General features: G+C 44.5%; 1 protein-coding gene across 8 annotated transcripts in view; it reads right to left on the bottom strand.

Annotated features, from left to right (window-relative positions):
- The window catches only part of Cntn4 (contactin 4), an 819,812-nt gene that overhangs the window by 52,883 nt on the left and 752,885 nt on the right, over window positions 1–14,044 (bottom strand). For all 8 annotated transcript variants that reach the window (XM_040290063.2, XM_040290053.2, XM_078033565.1 and 5 more), the window contains one exon: window positions 9,116–9,243. In XM_040290063.2, coding sequence (XP_040145997.2) covers window positions 9,116–9,243 — 128 coding nt within the window. The remainder of the gene's footprint in view (window positions 1–9,115; window positions 9,244–14,044) is intronic.

Below are 14,044 nucleotides of genomic sequence, written 5' to 3' on the forward strand. Positions count from 1 at the left end.
AAGGCCACGGGAAAAGTCGCCATGGCTCTAAATGTTCTGCTCACCTCTCCTCCCTCGCCACCAGAGGCCTCCTTTCCGCTCCCCAAATGGACGCACAGAAGAGACAACCGTTTTAACCTTTTAGAAATGGATCTTGCAAAAAAAAGCAAATCGGAGAGAGAGAGATGATGGAAATGTTAATTAACTGGCTGGCATCTTGGTCCGGTTCCGTATTTCACCTAAAGGTCTACCGTCTCGTGGGTGGGTTTCTCAGATCTGATTGCCCACGACAGGCAGAGAGATTCCGTAACAGTTTGGGGGCCGGGGAGGCTGTGCCTTTGGGAGAGTGGTTCTCTTCCCGCCTCCGGCATGCGGTACAAATGCCAAGACGGGAACGTGAGAGTCACTCATGAATGATTCTGACACATCTCTTTCCGGTTCAGGACTTGTTAAGAGAACAAACGTTCTCCTTCAGAGTCAGGACCAAGCACCGGCTCCCCCTCGACGATCAAGGGACCCCTTCTCAGGTCAAAGGAGATGGCTGACTGAACATGGGCACGGTCACACACCCACGGGCCCCGCTGCTTGGGAGCGATCACGTGCTCATCCAGCCAGTCTACACCACCCCGGAGCATCATCATTCTCAAACCACAGGAAGTTCAGATCCTGAGAAGATAGACAGTGCCCAATTTGGCGCTCTCTTTTTTTTTTTTTTTAAATTTATGATAACCATTAGCCGCTTAAAATCCATTTCAGCTGGGGAAAAGGATACGAAAGCAAGCCACGCATGGTTATGAAAACAAGCCACACCGAGCTTTAAACATTTAGGGCGCGAAAAAGCTCAACATAAAACCATTTCTTTCTTTTGGACGGGAAAGAGTTGCGTGGCAGGTTGACAGATGTACCCCGAAGAGATGCGCCCGAGCAGAGAGATGGATTTTTTACTGATGCATTTAAAAATGTATAACTTTAATAATGCGAAGGACGGGCGCAGAAGGGGTAGCCGAGGTAGGTCAGAGATCTATGCTTTTTAATATCAACTTCCTCTCAAGTAGGGTTTTATCACACTCTTAGCTAAATCCTACTGATTATAAAAACAGCCGAAATGAGCCAATTAGTATGGCATGTGACAGCCACAGAGAATCAAACATGGGGGGGGGTGTGGTTTCAGTGCAAGCCAGATGGATATCTCCAATATACTTCTTATTATCTGCTCCGTGGTAATAAGTTCAATTAAACCAAATCACTACAACACAAGTCTCCTTGAAGGTCCGGAAAAGAAATTAATTATGTGCTTCACATTTAATGAAGCTAAAGAGTCATATTTTTCTCTTTGCCTTTTTTTTTTTGTTTGTTTGTTTATTCTGACTGGTAAGTCTTCATTAGGAAAAACAACAACAAACAACAACCATTATTTCATTCTACCATCGAATCTGGCTCCTGAAAAGAAGGGATTTGGAATGAACAGGTTAAAGACCACTTAAGACAAAGGTTTTCTGTATCCGGCATTTCCTGGGAGAAAAAAGTGAAAAAGTTCTATCTACTATGATTTTGTCCGTAATAGGTGACTGTATGGAATTCTGACCTGAGCTTTTCTTTTTTGAGCTCTTCTTTTACGTTTATGCCTCTAAAACTACAATAAAAATCTCCCAATACTCAGATGCCCACTTCTGGAATTAGCTGTCTTCAGCACATTATAATGTGCCTTTTTTTTTTTCCTCTTCTGACCATGTTTAAAACTTTATGCGACTATATCACCACTAACCCAGCTAAAGCCTTTCCCGTAATCTCACTCTTGGAGGGCGTATTTATGTTGCGCATGTGTTTCTGTGTTTCAAAATCATATGATGTTTTATCTTAATGATTTCATACTTAATCATAGCATATCTATGAAATAACACCGTGTGCATTGTTCCTTAATTTGCTTGTGGGTTTTTCTTCCCCCCATTACAAATGACGACGTAATGAACATCTTTGCAAATCTAGGCAGCGTCACTCAGAGCATGCATGATGAAAAAAAATTGCACGAGCGTCTCATTCAGACTGATCAACATTCTACGTGGCTCTTCCAAGGGTCCCCGAGAATGTCAGGGGAAATCCTTGTGGCTCACTTGATCACATTTTTCAGGTAAGCCAAGCCCTGTGAACACAGGCAGGACAGGAAGCACAATCACCTACCCTTGCTTTTAGGATTCTCCTCTCTGAGCCTCTGCCAGCTCCAGGGTGGCAGAAATCCTCAGTGAGATCTAGAATCACCAAATTCTGGCCAACATCCTTCTCTGGAAGGACCCGTCGTGTTTAGCATTTAGCACTTCTAATAACAAGACTCTTTGCTTCCTACTCTGGAAGCCTTGGGTCAGAATCGGCGTTAATCCTATTAGAAAGACCATTAATTATGGCCTAGAAATAATTGGTTCCAGTGGAAGATATCTAATTAGGTCCAAACGCATTCTGTTCTAAGGGTCCAGTGTTAAAAGCTCTCGTTGTAATGTCAGCGGCCCAACGTCACCGCTGGTTTCCGACTTCTGATTGATTCCCCCCGTCAAATATGGATACAGCCTTGAATAATTTTACATAGAAGATAAGGGTTGCTTCGAACTTGTTTCCCAAATACGGTTCCAGCTGAAAACACTCCACAGGATGGTGTCCATCAAGATGTGCCTGGACAGGCTGGTATTTCTCAACGTCATATTTAGTTAACACAGAAGAATAAGCGGTTGCTATGCACAAACAGCAATGCTATACGCGCTTTTGGGTGCTGGAAAGAAGATTCCCTTTCTGTTGACTATACAACGAGCCTTGGAGGGACTCTTTTCTTGTAAACATAAATAGACTTTGGCTGAGATGGACATCAAACACCACTTTGGGCAAAGAAGGAACCCATTGAAGGTGCGGTAATCCACAGGGACACCCGTGGCTTGCAGGGCTGGAGATCAGGCAGGCAAAATGACGAGTGTTAAGACTGTATGGGGTCTTGGTTAAGACCCACCGAGGACTTCTGGCTTATCATAGCCATTTATAGTGCAAACACTTTTTCTTTTTCTTAAGGCAAAAGTAATTCTGCGCACCGAATAACAAATTCAAATGGACGGATGAAGGACAACAGAAACCCTCTTTTAGCATGCAGGGGGAATTTTTACGGAGGCCAATTTCAAAAAGAAAAGAAGACCGCGTTATTGAAAGGCTGGGAAGAGTGTAAGGGCACGGTGTCATGGGTCAACTGATTGGGGTTGTGATGGAAAGTTCAGGAAGGGAGGGTGTCCAGAGCACCCCCGGGAGGTGTGAGTTTTACTCAGCTTTGAATGGCTGTGACCAAAATGCCTGACCAGGACAACTTAGAGGGGGACGTTCACCGTGGGTCATGGTTCACGAATGATGGGACAAGTGCATTGCTTTGGGTCCAAAGTGAGACAAAGCATCATGGCGGAAGGGTGTGGTGGAGGATGTCAGCTCCCTTCATGGTGGCCGGGAAGTAGGGAGAGGGAGAGCAGGGGCCAGGGGGTTGAAGGGAGGATGCACTCTTCCAGGGTACCCCCAGTGACCCACCTCCTCCACACCCCACCTGCCCACAGTGACCACCCATTCAGCCATTCTGACCAAGACGGATGGAAGAGGTTACAGCTCCCACCGTCCAATCATTTCACCTCTGAATATTCCTGCATTACCCTTCCTGCTTTGGAACCCCTCTGCTCTAGTATTCTGATTCCAGCGCCATCAGGAATTCTCAAATCCTGGAGTAATGCACTGAATCCATCGTTCCAGGGACTGGTAAGTGATCTTCCTCTTCTCTTTCAGTCAATGAGCAATCGCCTGCCTCTCTCCGGATTTTCAACTTCAATCCACGTTCTGAGGTCAACCCTGTGCTACTGGGGTGAGGCTTCCGTCCTGGAAAAGAAATCTCCCAAGCAATCTCCGTGAGCCATCAGACCCCGTGAACACCCCTGGCACGCAAGATCAGCGTGACGCGCAAACAGAAGTTAGGGACGGCCTGGCTACTCGGAGCTTTGGCCCCAATTGTGAAGATCTATCTGAGGAAGTGAAAAAGTTATCCAAAGAAAGGGTAAGTGTTTTTTTTTTTTTCTTTCTGTAAATGGATGAAGAGTAAACATGTAAGTCTTCGAAGGCCAAGAGGCAAAGTTGACGATATTATGCGGATACTTATGTCATGTTGCCTGTTATAACTACTCCACTGAACCAGAGCAATCACGGATAATATGTAGGTCAATATGTAAGCAAATGGCCTGGCTGGGTTCTAACAAAGCTTCCTTTAGGGACACCGAAAGATGAATTTCCTAAAGATATTATTATCATCATCATCACTTTTTTTTTTCTGATATTAGAGTTGAACCCAGTGGCACTTTACTACTGAGCTACACTCTGAACTTTTTTTATTTTTCATTTTGACACAGGGTCTTGGTAAGTTGTTGAGGCTGGCCTCAGACTTGTGATCCTCCTGCCTCAGCCTCCCAAATTGCTGGGATTATAGGTGTGTGCCACTGTGCTTGGAAATACTGTTGTTCTTATGACTTTTTTTTTTTTCTCTACTAGTTAAGCCATTCTTAGTCTTTAAAGTCTACAGACACCTACATTGATTCAGCTCATAGGGCATAGTTAGTCCACAATTTCCTGCAATGTTCTCAAATTACAGTGCCCCTGAGGATCAACTGGAGTGTTTATTTAAAATACAGTTTGGGGTGACCCTAGGAATGAGCTCCACATTCCTATTAAGCTCTCTACTGGACTTTCACTTGATGGGCAATACGTACAAAGTTTTTTAGTACAGGACAGTGTTTATGAAAGTGCAGTCTGAGCCGGGTGCAGCTGTGAATGCCTGTAATCCCAGCAACTTGGGAGGCTGAGGCAGGTGGATTGCAAGTTGGAGGCCAGCCTCAGCAACTTAGTGAGGCCCTAAGGAACTTAGTGAGACTTTTGTTTCAAAATAAAAAAAAAAAAATTAAAAAAAAGAGCAGGGGTGGGGGCGCTGAGGATGTGGCTCAGTGGTTACGCACTCCTGGGTTCAATTCTCAGTACCACAAACCACAGTAGTGGTGGTGATAGCCTGAAACCACCAGCCACAGAGATCTGCAAGGTCACTTTGGAGGCCCTTCAACAAGATAACCATGGTGATGGCATCTATTGCTTAAAGCCCTGCATTTCATTGTGAGCCCTGGAGGGGATCCATACAAGCTAGGGTTACTTTTTTATCATGGTTATCTTGTTGATCTACACTCAAGATAAACTCTCCACGTGGCTCCTCTCCACACCTGCGGCTTGAAAATATGTGCCCTGTAAACCCCTCGCAGTCAGGGCTGGCAAGCAAAACTGCACCCTCGGACTCTGCTGTGGTGACAGAATGAATCAGGGGGTCCCCAATGGCCTGTAAAAGTCGAGGGCCCCCCTCAGAGTTCTTCACGACATCCACAATCGCTAAAGCATATTTTTGCTTAAAGGCAAAAATATTAGGTTTTCTGGGAGGAATTTTTTTTTGCGGTGTAGCGGGGGAGGGAGTGTGGTTCTCCCTTAAGAGCCTTTTTTTTTTTTTTTTTTTGCTTAGAATTACACAGCAAACCTAATTCCCAATGTACTTTAACTAGCTTGAAAAAAATGAAATCGGTAAGATTTAGAAATTCAGATGACGGCGGGATCATCAAGAGGCCCCTGGGCACCTGCTAGAAATTGAGCAGGTTTGGAAGTTGGCTCATGCGTAATCTGAATATTTATCCATTCGATTCCGACTTGCCAGAGATTCATGCTAAACCTCCCCGTGTCTGGGATGGGGGCTGTGTCCCCTGCTTCTGTTCCTCTACTTGCTGACCTGATGCTTGAACCTCTCTCTTCAGCTTCTCTCCCAAACACCAGGGGATGGTGATGGGGGGTGGTGGTGGAGAGCACTGGATTTTAAAAAGCGTGGTTAATGACAGAACGGTTGCAAAAAGGCTAGAAAGGATGTGTTCTGATGTCTGACCTTCCCAGTGTTTTAATCCCCGACACAGGAGGGGATCAAGACGCATACCAGCACGTTTTAAGGGTTAGAGCGACACCTTCTCTGATAAATCAGTCCCTTTGTAGACCTCAGAACTGAATTAAAAATGCAGCACTCCGTCATCTCTCAGGCTACACTGTGAGATTTGCATGAGAAGGTACCCAACCGCCGGCATTTTGGATGTGAGCCCCTGAACTGGGGACAGTTCACGCAGAGTTCAGAACGGTTTTTTTTTTTTTTCTCTCTGCTTTTATGGTGCTTGATGGAGCAGATTCCTCAATTGTATTTCTCAGTGTCTGTTAATGTCCTTCTCGGTAACCTGGCTGTGTGGCCGTCCCCTTGGAACGCACGTGTACGTCCCATTAACGGCTAACGGAAGGTAGAAGGGACCAGAGGGAAACAAGGGAGCACCCACATCTCTTCTGACCTTACTCAAAAGGAGCAGGATTGTTAACTTCTGCGGGCCTCTGGACCAGATAAAGCTCACATTTCTTTTCCTCCATCTGTTACCTAGGAGAAGAATCCAAGAAGCAGGAGACCGGGAGGCCAGCTGAGCCTCATCAGTGGAGGCCATGGTGATCCTCCTGTGACCATGCGTACGTAACACTGCTTGGCGGATGATCTCACTTCTTCTCCTTTTCATTAGATACTAGAGCCTCAAGATGATTTTTTTTTTCACACTCATTCAGGGAAAAACTCGTGTTTTCCTAACACACGTTGCAAGAAGCAAATCATTCCTAAAGTTTAACGGACAACTGCCTGGAACTATTCTTGGGGAATCACTGTTCGCATTTGACTAGGCGGGTAAGAAATAAATTATTTAGCTGGTTAAAATAGATAGGAGTTATCATCTCAGCAATATTTATAGCCACACCAAAAAAATATATAAATGAGGAAGTCATGCCATATTTCATCCCCGGTACATTGGGAAGCCTTCTAGTGTATTCAGCAGGAGGTAAGCAGAAGAAAGTGCATGGTTCGTTGGGGATGGTTTTGTCCTGGGGCTGCTGGTATCTGGGATATGTACACTGAGGGGAAATCGGGGTCTTTCCTTGAATTTCCTTGAGAGCCAACGTAAGCCAAAGCGTGTAAGAAGCATGATAATCAAATCCGGCATCAAAGTGGTTCCGACGTGTGAAGATTCTGCACTTTGAACAATCTGGAGGGGCATCCGTGCAGTGTCTGTTTAGGTGTTTATCACTTTCCCAGATGTCAGGCACCGTGTTGAATACAGAGGATCCCAATCTCTAAGACTCCCCCCTCCCCGCCCCATTAGGTTGGTACTGCTGTTATCCCCACATGGGCGAATAACCTTGCCCAAGGTCACAAAGACCGTGGGAGAATAGTCAGATCTCTCGGACTCCAACCCCTAACCCTTAATCAGGCTGGAAGACAGCTCCTCTCCTATCCTCTTAAATTCCATGTATAGGCCCCAGTTCTACCATTTCTGAAGGTGTGGGGGGTCTCTCTGACAGATGAGTACATTTCAGCCACTGGTGACCAAAGAACTCAAGCTGGAACTTCCTTTATAAATATTATCTAACCTCCTTTTTCCTTTGTCCTGTGACCATTTGACGAGTTATAAATGCTATTGCTCTGAGCGGAAAAAATAAAAAGTGAAATAGATGGAGCTCATCTAAGCTCACATTGACTGCTAATTCTTGGCCTTTTTTACTTTTCTAGCTGTATAGACAAGTATGTTCGTAATGAAAAGATGTCCCCAAACAGCAGTAAATTCCTAGCTTTCAATGACCCTGAAATACACAATTAGGTGATTTTTTTTAGCCTCCTTGCTTAGATTATATTGAAGTAAATATTCTTAGATATTTTAATTTGCTTCAGGCTATTGTATTTCAGCGGGAGCTATTAGTGGGTCAGAAAGAAATAACAGGATCTCTGTTATCTATCACACAGAATTAGGTAAAGCTAAAACAAATGGTCTATTGGGCAAATGCTGTGGTTACATTGTGGGCATGTGCAACATGCAGCAGAAAATCCCACCATTATGCGCAACTATCGTAAAACATACAACATGTGCCAATACAATAGGTACCCATAAAATATGTACCAATAAAAATGTGGAAAAAAAAGAAAAGTGCAGTGAACTCAGAATAGGGATTCCTGGGTTCAAGTTCCTCTTCTGCTCTTGGTGCTCAGGAGCCAGCCAACAACCTGAAAGTCATTTTCCATCCAAGCAGCACAGAGATGATTTCAACTCAATAATCCTATGACTGACTGCTGGGCACGGTGGTGCACACCTGTCATCCCACTGGCTCAGGAAGCTGAGGCAGGAGGATCGTGAGTTCAAAGCCAGCCTCAGCAACCGTGAGGTGCTCAGCAACTCAGGGAGACCCTGTCTCTCAATAAAACACAGAATAGGGCTGGGGAGGTGGCTCAGGGTTCAAGTGCCCCTGAGTTCAATCCCTGGTACCTTCCACCCCCAAATCCTAGGACTGGCAGGACATGAAGTACTGCAGATGCAAATGAAATGTGAATCAAGATTGCACCTGGGACCGTTCTTTCTTAGCACCCTGCCAACCACCCCATGTTGGGACAGCTTCCTATGAAGGTGCACATGTCATAAAAAACATAAATCACCCAGGCTAAGGTCTGTGGAAAACAGGATTTCCTTAAAACTGACCTGATTGGCAGTAACTCACACCCAGTTCCAGAGGTGATCAATACCCGTCTTTGGGAAGAGAAGCCACATCCCCCAGCTCCCCCACCACCAGGGCCAGGCTTTAAAAAAAAATCACCAATGTCACCGTTTAAACAACGTTTGCTAAAAATAGCGCTTTGAGTCACGGTTTTTTTCATTTGTTAGCACAGTGTTCCCAGACACGAATTGCAAATCTACAGAGACTCCAAAGAAATTTAATTAAAGGGGGGTGAAGATAACATGAGTTACAGTCATGGAATAGCTGGAATCCTCCAAACTGTAATGGGATGATTCTGAAGGAAGATAGAGCCCTTCCATCACGAACGTTTCCCCAAGAGGTATGCATCGTATCATGTCTGCGGTGATGAGTTAATCCAGGGACGCGGGGGAGAGAGCTGTGCATGTTAATATGCCCGACGGCCCCTCTGCAGATCACCTTGTTAGACAGGAGGACACTTGCAAGAGTCCAGGATACGCCTGGCGCAAGTCCTTACCTTTCACCACCACGTTTCCTGTGCTGCTAGCAGTTCCAAAATGGTTGGTGGCGATGCAGGTGTAACTCCCAGCGTCCGATTTAGTCACGTTGACGATTCGGAGGTTTCCATCCTCAGAGATGGTGATTCTGAAACGAAAGCCAAGAAAGCAAAGTGGTGGGTGAAGTCTGTCTCTCTCGTTCGGCTCTTCCGACATGATTTCTGACCATTTCTGTCCTCTTTCAAGACAGACAATCCGTCAGGGCATCTGATGCACACCTCGTCTTTCCCGCTAGGAGGCTTGCCCACAGATCATTGGATCTATGCTTCCAGAATCCAGGGGAACATGGAAGAACTCTGTGGAAGGTTCTGGAAGCATAGGAGGGAATGTTCACATTCCACGTCCGTCAGTTCTACTAGCTCAACTTCCTCAGTCGACGCTTCCTCGCCTGCGGCTTGGGAACAAGACCAACCTGATAGGGTTAGGGTAAGAAGAGGGCCCGGGAGATGTGGAGCCCATTTCTGGGTGTTGAAGAGGGTCTCCGTCATCTTAGAGACTGTGTCTTCTTGCTTAGTGATTGGTACATACAGGGAGAAGCAGACAGAAGCCTCCGGACCTGCTTTCTTTTTTAACAAGAGTAATGAAATCAGCTTTCTTTTTGCACAACCACTGTCATTTCTGACAATCTGAAATGAGCATACAAATGAGCAGGGTCATCCCGAATCAGCACAGGAGCGTGGTACCTGTGGCTGGCTTACTTTTTGGTGGGGTCTGCAGTTTGGGCTACGACAAAGGTATTTTTTTCCTAAGTACCAGGGATTGAACTCAGGGGCATTCGACTACTGAGCCCCATCCCTAGCCCTATTTTGTATTTTATTGAGAGACAGGGTCTCCGTGAGTTGCTTAGCGCCTTGCTTTTGCTGAGGCTGGCTTTGAACTCACAATCCCCCTGACTTGGCCTCCCAACCTGCTAGGATTACAGGCGTGTGCCAATGATAAAGTTGTGTTTGAACTCAGAATTACGAAAAAGAAGGCAGCATTAAGACTAGGCTTAAGTCCTGCTGTCAACACAGGGAAAACAAGAGATGCTCATTGAAGAATCATGCTCTTCAATCACCCAGCAAATCGTGTCCTTATAGAACAGCCCAGATCAACAGAGCTCAAGATTTGCTAGAAGATCCAGCTAAAATAACGAAGTTAATGAAGGATGAATTTTAGGTGCATATTAGTTTCTGTATATGTGTACTGACGCTTATGATAAAATGCCTCAAAGCTTACGATTTTTAAACATGATTTCGCACAGGCTAGATCAAAGCGTTGGTTGAAAATAAAAAAAAAAAGATCCAGACAAGGAGGCCATTTGTTCATTCATACCACAGAGACACATAACAGTTGCTCAATAAACACCATCTGATACCTCGTTTGCGAAAGAGCAGATGCACTAACAGAAATAGAGTCGCCATCAGATCGTAATTACCTCAATAATAACAAAAATAGCTTTCGAGGAGTTAATCATCTTCCTATTTATAAGTTAATTTGCTTTGGAATTGCAAAATGTCAGCATCTGAGGACTCCGTAAGTAAGGTGACATTTGTGTTTTAAAGATGAGCTCAGCCACCACCAGCTAACATGGGCCTGAGGCTCAGTAAAGGCTCTGAGAGGTCAGCTGACTCCTGAAAAGCACCCAGGCCTATTAATCATTTATTCCAATTAAAATGTAATCATTGCAATTCCAAAAACACCTAAAGCCATCGCCTACTCGGATCACGCTATAAAATGCCAAAGAGCGTGAATGAAGGATCCAGGGATGGAGTTTTCATGAGATGACTTGGGATCTAGCCTCGGCCCTCATACTTGTCAGGTGTAGGACGTGGCCAATTATTTGTGCTCTGAGGTAGGGTTGCTCGACCTTGGCCCCGACATTTGGACTGGAATAAGCCTTTGGGAGGGTATGGAGCGGCACCCAGGTCTCTATCTGCTAGACGAGGCAGCTCAGCCCCTCCCCTCCACGTCCTGACAACCAAAAGGCCTTAGATGTTGCTGAATGTCCCCTGGGTAGAAGGCAAAGTGCACCCTGATTGAGAAATACTGGTCCACGTTATTCTGTAGAGTCTGTAGAGTCTCCTATGGGGTATTACAACAAATATCTCCTACATTGAGGTAATACACATGAAGAGTTCTGTTAACGGAAAAGCATTCTATACATGCTGGTCCTTCCTGAGAAACTCTGGTTTATATTAGCACAAAAGGTGTCTCACACATTGTGGCTGATCCAGTTCTGGATCTGACTTGGCTCTCTGCACTCCAAGTTCAAGGATCTCTGTGTCTCTTACCTTCAATGCTTCCTTATCTAATTTCTAAGGGCTCTGTGGAATCATAAAGTAGTTCTACAAACGATTGTACTACTCCTGTTTAAGATTTAAGTGCCTGACATTGGTTTAATGCTTTATTCCCTACCTTGTTATCTGCAAAGAGGTAAGTAAAAGAGATTGGGCTTTAAATGTTCGAATTCAGAGAGTGGAGGACAGGGAAGGATGTCATTTGCAGACAGAGTAACTTCTAGCAGCCTTTATGAAATCATGTCATATTGCTATGGCTGCTCATCACCCCTACATGTATTCTAGATGTGGGAGTAATGTGATGTTCCAGGGAGTGTTCTCTTGGGAAACTCAACCATGTTCTCATCCAAGTGATATGGTTTAGTGATGGAGAATGTAAACTCTGAAACTCAACTAAGACTCAAATCGCTCTCCTATGGACAAGCTATGTGATTTGGGGTAAGTTGTAGGTTTGGACCTAAGTTTTCTCATTTGGGGAAATTGAATAATAAAAGTAACTCTATCTCATAGGACTGTCAAGATGGGCAATGCTTAACACAATGCCTGGTATGTAAAACGCACCAACTAAGTTCATTAGCCAAATGTCCTAGTAAGGCTAAGACAACACCCTCTATACATCAGGCCTTGGCTAGGACATAGTGATGTGAAAACTAAAGTTTCTGTTGTCAAGAAGCCAATAATAAATGAAGATTTTAGATGAATATATATCTAGAAATAATTTTAGTGCATAGGAGAATGGGTATTACTTTTTTTTTCAATGAGAACGCCATTCACACACTATCAAAAGATAAACAGAGACCCAGACCCAGACAGTCAGGAGACCCTGTTCTCTTGACTACAGTGACTGGTTTAAGGATAAGCATGTCCCCAAGACTAGGGGCTCTTGGATGAGACTATCACTTCCCGTTAGGATTATTAAATTTGAAAGATAGGAATCTAGGGCCATGGACAATCATCTTGCCCACCATTTAAAGAATTTGGATTAGACAGAGGGGAGTGAAGGGTTTGGAGGGGACATGGGGGGAAGGAAGGATGGACAGTAGACTGAATTGGACATTGTCACCCTCTGTGCATGTATGACTACATGACAGGTGGAACTCTGCATCATGGACAACCAGAACAGTGGTAAGTTACACTCCATTTATGTATGATGTGTCAACATGCATTCTACTGTCCCGAATGGCTAACTAGAACACACCGAAGAATAAAATAAAAAGTAAAGAAACCCACAGCCAGAAATAAATAAATAAAAAGAAATAAAAGTATGCCTTCAGGAAGGAAAAAAAAAAAATCAAAGACCTGGCCCGAGACACAGACATAAGCCAAAAGAGAGAGGCAGAGACCTTACAGCATCCCGACTTAAGCCAATAGCGTCCCTTAGACGCCCCAGCCATATGAGCCAATATTTCACTAGAAATTGAGTTTTCAGACCTTACAACCGGAAGAGCATAATCTCTTCAAAAATTTACTGAACCTGTCGAGGGGGTGGTGGTTGTGATGGGGGAGAAGAGGGTAGCGCCGTACGTCTATTGACCGACGTGTAGCTGTGAGCTTGGTATTGAACTTGAGCATCTTCTAAAGCTCCTGACCCGCGATAGAGGATTCTAGGATACTCTCTCTCTGGAGCCTACTTTGAGAAGACGGATGGATGCTGCATATTGAACACCGAGGAAGAGCCTCCGTGTCCTAAGGATGAAATAATTGACCCTATATTTCTTGATACGTGACTGTTTCATATGGTTTTGCTTGGTTATTTATTTCCACATATAAAGGCCAAGTAAACAATCTTATGTTGGATACTGAACCTAGTGTCTTTAGTGGGGTTTTTATGAGCCAGGCGTTAACTCTAAAGCTTGCTTTTTCTTTTCTTTCTTTCTTTTCTTTATTCAGTGCTAGGGATTGAATTTAGGATCTTGGGCGTGCTAGGCAAGTACTGTACCACTCACTGAGCCACATCCCCAGTGCTAAAGTTGCATTTTGAGTGCTATTTGGACGAACTCGAGGAAGCTTTGAAATGTGACTCAAGGCTAGTGTTTCAGATGCTTGCTTCCTTCATCTGGATGCTGTACCGACTTAGAAAAATGAGCTCTTCAACGAATATCTCTATAATGATTTATTTTTCGTGACGATGGTGCCTGAATCTAGACCCAGGACGGCGTTATTTTCATGTTGGTTTCTTGATGAGATTTCAAAGGATCCCTCATGCTCCGTCTCCTCCCAGTCTCTCCACCTTGGTCCACTGGAAGAGTATAATCGCTTCAAAATTCGGGCTCCTCCTAATGCTCATAACTAGTGACAGAGCCCGATACAGAGAATTGAAAATGTAAATCCATCCCTGGCTTAGAATAGGTTAGCCCTGACCTGTCTGCGGACTTTATTTTTTTCTTTCTTTTTTCAAAAAAAAAAATCACTGATAATATCAGGGAAGAGTCAAAGAGATAATAAAGGCAGCAACATGAAAAGAGGTCATCTCGTTCACAACACAGTAAATTACCTGCGACGTACAGAAGCCCTTCTGTCCCTACTGTCATGGAGATTCCAGATGGATGGGGGGATAGCAGCATATCTGGAATTATGAGATAAATTGAATCTCTTTCTGAATATGAGGTC

The sequence above is a fragment of the Ictidomys tridecemlineatus genome, chromosome 16 (assembly GCF_052094955.1).
Source record: "Ictidomys tridecemlineatus isolate mIctTri1 chromosome 16, mIctTri1.hap1, whole genome shotgun sequence".
Taxonomy (NCBI): Eukaryota; Metazoa; Chordata; class Mammalia; order Rodentia; family Sciuridae; genus Ictidomys; species Ictidomys tridecemlineatus.